General features: G+C 45.7%; 1 protein-coding gene across 8 annotated transcripts in view; it reads right to left on the bottom strand.

Moving 5' to 3' along the window:
• Positions 1–699: 699 nt before the first annotated feature.
• Positions 700–6,000, bottom strand: part of LOC112228038 (supervillin) — a 153,133-nt gene continuing 147,832 nt past the window's right edge. For 7 of the 8 annotated variants that reach the window (XM_024393172.2, XM_024393165.2, XM_024393166.2 and 4 more), the window contains 4 exons: positions 4,569–4,690; positions 2,608–2,763; positions 2,213–2,233; positions 700–1,879 (listed from right to left, as the gene is read on the bottom strand). In XM_024393172.2, coding sequence (XP_024248940.2) covers positions 1,793–1,879; positions 2,213–2,233; positions 2,608–2,763; positions 4,569–4,690 — 386 coding nt within the window. In that variant the 3' untranslated portion in view covers positions 700–1,792. The remainder of the gene's footprint in view (positions 1,880–2,212; positions 2,234–2,607; positions 2,764–4,568; positions 4,691–6,000) is intronic. The other variant, XM_024393167.2, reaches the window with a different exon arrangement.

Genomic DNA, 6,000 nt, shown 5'->3' with positions numbered 1-6,000 from the left:
TACAGGACCTCAAACTACTAACCCTAACATTCAATCAGACTGCACTTTACGCAGTGACACCATTAGTTATGTCGGCAAGCAAAAAAGCCTGCAATTTACAGCAACCTGACTTGACTCATGCAACACCCTAAAATGACCCCTATGACTCAACAGCAACCAAGAGGAGAATCTCAGTGAATCAAAGGAAATTCAATTGAGAGTTTGTACCTCCTTCTCAAAACCCACCCAACGTGATTTGAGAAGTTGAGAAAAGGAAATGCAATTGAGATTCTCCCATAGTATCTATGTGTTTAAGCATGTCCTCTCCACTGTAGATGTGACAAGAACATACCTTATAAGCAGTCTTTCAGCGCACTCTGTTGGAGAAACTGTGCAACAACATACCCTAGCAACAAAATACTTAAATCAATTGATACATATGCATAAACATACACCTCTGTTTTTTATCTGAGAGAACATACCAGACTTAGCACTTTTCTGTGTAATTGAGGGTTTAGGCATTATATAGAAACTGAAAGCCAAGGGATTAAAGAAACAATGAGTATGTCCCAAATGGTACCCTATTCCCTATATAGTACACTACTTTTGACCATAGCCCATGGGGTTCTGTTCAAAAGCTGTGCATTATGAAGGGAATAGGTTGCTATTTGTGACATCCATTTGGACCATTTCAGGTGATAAAGATGTAAAACAACATCCTTAGATTTAATTTCAATGTTTATTTCTCTAATATCCTTTATATCACAAAGATAGTCTTTAAAACACAGACTAATACTGTTCTATATATAAACTGTACATAAAAGCAAGGCACTATACAATGTTGAATTTATAAGATTCTTTAAATTCATGCCTGTAAAATACAACAATTCTCTTCAATCTGAGCACCTGAATGATGCAGGACAGCCTAGCAATGACAGACACTTCAGAATGTAGTAGATGCAAAAAAATGGCAACATGTACAGTCTCTTGGGAAAGGAGCATTATTGTCCAACTACTTATCAACATATGACAACCTCAACATGAATAACAATACAATGCATTTAATTTCTTATCTCACAGACAATACTCAAAAGGCTTTTTATTCCTAATATGGAGTAAATACAAATATAAATGATTTATTCTAATGCACAAATGCACAAAGAACAGCTTGCAGAGAGTCTGTTTGGGGTGTGTCAAACAGAGTGGTTCTCCTGCTCGCAGACAAACTGCTGTACAGGCGATACTGTAAATGCATGGTCACACCCACACACATACAGATATACGAGCACACAAGCACACAAACAGACACACGAGCACGCAAGCACACACACAAACAGACACACGAGCACGCAAGCACACATACAAACAGACACACGAGCACGAGCACGCACACACACGAGCACGCACGAGCACGCACACACACAGTGTGGATTTAAAAAGCCGGGTGCCGACACATTACAAACCTCAACTCAACATTCACTCGCACACCTCTGAACTACCTACATTTAGAATTACAAAACAAAACTGGTAACACATACAAATAAAAGAAAAGAAGAAAACTATACACGAGTCTGGCACAACTCTGTTGATCCTCACTCCTTCCACCACTGCGTCTCTCTTCCTCTTCCCTCCCTCCAACCAGGGTAGGGTTCTCAGAAGTGTGTTCCCAAGCCCTCTCCAGTCCGGAGATGAAGGGGTGAAATGTTAAATTAAAGAGTTCTCAGTGGCGGGCTCCTGTTACAACTGAACCACGATGTACTGACTGTCGCTTGCTGATGATGTCATCCGGTGGTCAAGCCTTCTGTCCAACGTACTAAAACAATCCTTTGGCTTTCTTCACGTTCACCTGCTTCCAACCTGGCAACACCTCATACTCATCCCTCGACATCTCCAGAGCTTTCTACAGGGGGGCCAAATACACATTGTTACCACACAATAAACAAAACAATATCCACAAGAAAATTCAAGGTCACAACATAGTCAGTGGTCCAGTTCATCACTCCAGGAGCAAGAGGATTTGCAGGAAATCCACACAGCTATTACTTAGTGAGTTGAAACAGACCAAACCATGCAAGAGAGGTTCAGAGTGAGAGTGTGTTGATCCAGACACAGAGTGAGGAGGGAGGTGAGACAGAAAGCAACACACACAGGATTATGGGTGATGTAGTTAGTCAAAGTGAGGACGCTGTGTACATATCTGGGGCCACCTGTGCTCTCAATTCAAAGATCTCACCTTCCCATAAGCCCCTTCACCCTGGCAGAGGTAAACACATGATGAGCCAGAGAGAGAAAATGAGGACAGAAGGCGATGAAGGGATGGAGAACATATTAAAAACACAGACAACAAAAAGTTCAAGGAGACTGAAGGACACTTCCGTGTGATTACTGTGTGGATTTCAGAAGGACTGTTTTAGACCCGTTTGGCCTTGACTACCAGTGTACAATGTTCCAGTATGATCCCTTGTCACACACACTGGAGAGAGTCTCATTATTGTAGGCAAACATAGCTCAACCACAGATCAAGTAGACAAACCTGTAATAATATGGTTTGAGCCCAGGCAAACCTAGACAAAAAAGTCATAATTCACCAGGGAGCTGATGGTACCGTAGGTGTGGACGTGGCCTCACCTCAAAGTCATCATTGTCTAGATAGATCTCCAGGCGTAGGGGGTCGACTCCCTCGGGTAGGGGCCGTGCCAGCAGGTCTGCCAGGGGGTAGGTGGTCTTACACAGCCGTGCCAACACATCCTCTACCAGAATTATCTGGTTACAAACCTCTGCCTCCTGGGACACAAAAGGATGTAAATACAACGTCGTGGTCAGTACACACACTTTCGAAATCAATCCCACCCCTATCCTCAGTACCCTGAGGGTTGCCAATTCGAAACTTCGGGCTGGCCAGGAGGAAATCAGTCTGGAATAAGTCGGCAACAAGAGGAGTTGGTTGCAATATACACTGCTCAAAAAAATAAAGGGAACACTTAAACAACACAATGTAACTCCAAGTCAATCACACTTCTGTGAAATCAAACTGTCCACTTAGGAAGCAACACTGATTGACAATACATTTCACATGGTGTTGTGCAAATGGAATAGACAACAGGTGGAAATTATAGGCAATTAGCAAGACACCCCCAATAAAGGAGTGGTTCTGCAGGTGGTGACCACAGACCACTTCTCAGTTCCTATGCTTCCTGGCTGATGTTTTGGTCACTTTTGAATGCTGGCGGTGCTTTCACTCTAGTGGTAGCATGAGACAGAGTCTACAACCCACACAAGTGGCTCAGGTAGTGCAGCTCATCCAGGATGGCACATTAATGCGAGCTGTGGCAAGAAGGTTTGCTGTGTCTGTCAGCGTAGTGTCCAGAGCATGGAGGTGCTACCAGGAGACAGGCCAGTACATCAGGAGATGTGGAGGAGGCTGTAGGAGGGCAACAACCCAACAGCAGGACCGCTACCTCCGCCTTTGTGCAAGGAGGAGCAGGAGGAGCACTGCCAGAGCCCTGCAAAATTACCTCCAGCAGGCCACAAATGTGCATGTGTCTGCTCAAACGGTCAGAAACAGACTCCATGAGGGTGGTATGAGGGCCCGACGTCCACAGGTGGGGGTTGTGCTTTCAGCCCAACACCGTGCAGGAAGATTGGCATTTGCCAGAGAACACAAAGATTGGCAAATTCGCCACTGGTGCCCTGTGCTCTTCACAGATGAAAGCAGGTTCACACTGAGCACATGTGACAGACGTGACAGTCTGGAGACGCCGTGGAGAATGTTCTGCTGCCTGCAACATCCTCCAGCATGACCGGTTTGGCGGTGGGTCAGTCATGGTGTGGGGTGGCATTTCTTTGGGGGGCCGCACAGCCCTCCAGAGGTAGCCTGACTGCCATTAGGTACTGAGATGAGATCCTCAGACCCCTTGTGAGACCATATGCTGGTGCGGTTGGCCCTGGGTTCCTCCTAATGCAAGACAATGCTAGACCTCATGTGGCTGGAGTGTGTCAGCAGTTCCTGCAAGAGGAAGGCATTGATGCTATGGACTGGCCCGCCCGTTCCCCAGACCTGAATCCAATTGAGCACATCTGGGACATCATGTCTCACGCCATCCACCAACGCCATGTTGCACCACAGACTGTCCAGGAGTTGGCGGATGCTTTAGTCCAGGTCTGGGAGGAGATCCCTCAGGAGACCATCCGCCACCTCATCAGGAGCATGCCCAGGCGTTGTAGGGAGGTCATACAGGCTCCTGAGTCTCATTTTGATTTGTTTTAAGGACATTACATCAAAGTTGGATCAGCCTGTAGTGTGGTTTTCCACTTTAATTTTGAGTGTGACTCCAAATCCAGACCTCCATGGGTTGATAAATTTGATTTCCATTGATAATTTTTGTGTGATTTTGTTGTCAGCACATCAACTACGTAAATAAAAAAGTATTTAATACGAATATTTCATTCATTCAGATCTAGGATGTGTTATTTTAGTGTTCCCTTTATTTTTTGAGCAGTGTAGATCTAATGGATATTTAGGTGGACGATAGGGATGTGTTTGGTGTAATGGTATGGGATGGGAAACAGGTGATGGATAGGTGACCCACCCTCTCAGTGATCTCAGCTATGTCCTCTCTGTGTTCCCAGCATGGAAACATGTTGGTGAAGGTTAGAGGTTCAAGTCCCGCATGGATCAGATACGCCTTGGGTGGCGTCTTCTCATTCTTCTCTGTGGGGGGGGGGGCAACATTTTTTATGTTTAGTATAAATCAAACAGTTCCACATTCCCTCTCTCTTTTGATGATATACCTAGAACAAGGTATATCATCCTTGGCATGGTGTATGGCCAGTACTGACTGGTATGCCACTGATGAGATGGAGGGTGTTCATGCAAAAGGTGGTGACGTTCAACTCCTGCATTCAAACTGCACTTGAATGTATGCATGCCAATCATAAATAAGAAAAACAACAACACTAGGGTGAAGCTCTGGATGACTGAACAAATAAAGGCTGCCATCAGGAAAAGACAGAACACGGTTCAACAGATGGGGAAAACCATGAAATGGAGAAAACAGTGCAAATGCCTATCAATCAAGGAAACAAACAAAAACTACTACAAAACTGAAATCCAGGACCTAAAGAAGAAAAACCCCAAGGAATGGTGGGACTTCATCAACAAAGGACTGGAACCAAAGAAAACATCAGGAGAGAACATACAGGTCGAGGGAGTTGAAGACGACATGGCTGATGTTTTAAATGGCTTCTTCGCTGAGGCATGGACAAGCACCACACCTCTCGCCACCGTCCCCCTGCCCATGCCTACCAGGCAGGTTGAGCTGTGCATCAACGGCCAGATAAAGCAAGCTCTGATCAGACTCAGCCCAAGGAAAGCATGTGGGCCAGATGGCATTCCAGCCTGGCTACTAAAAGAGCATGCCCCTGTCATCACACACATTGTTAACACCTCCTACCGGCAGGGGACTGTTCCTGCTTCCTGGAAGACTGCCAATGTGTGTCCCATACCTAAAGTGTCAAACCCGTGTACAATGAGATGAGTGAGTTGTCTGGAGGCCCATCACTAAAAATCCAGAAGAGCTTCATCATGAAAACACTCATGCCAACAGTCCTCTCTGAGTCCACAAACCAGTATGCCTACCTCCCAAAGCCAAGCATTACTATTGCCCTTGTGAAATCCAAACACTCCTGGCTGACATCTTCAGACTCCAGAAAACCAAACAAGGGTGAGGGTGTTACTGTTTGTCCAAAGCCTTTTATAGAGTATATTACGCAAAGCTCCTGACATTGAACTGTCCAGGTTACTAGTCTGGCTCCACAGCTACACCACCGGAAGAAGGCAGAGGGTGATGGCGAATGGCACTTTCAGCCCTTGATCAGAGGTGGCCTCGGGTGGACATATGAAACCGATATGGTGAGACCATGGCCCCTTGTGGCACACCAGAAACGCTGTCTTCAGTGACACTCTGGACACTGGGTATGCAGAATGTAGGGCTGTCCCGAGCCACACCACTAAACAGCATC

The sequence above is a fragment of the Oncorhynchus tshawytscha genome, linkage group LG29 (genome assembly GCF_018296145.1).
Source record: "Oncorhynchus tshawytscha isolate Ot180627B linkage group LG29, Otsh_v2.0, whole genome shotgun sequence".
NCBI classification, from domain to species: domain Eukaryota; kingdom Metazoa; phylum Chordata; class Actinopteri; order Salmoniformes; family Salmonidae; genus Oncorhynchus; species Oncorhynchus tshawytscha.
This window is presented reverse-complemented; position numbering and strand designations above follow the sequence as displayed.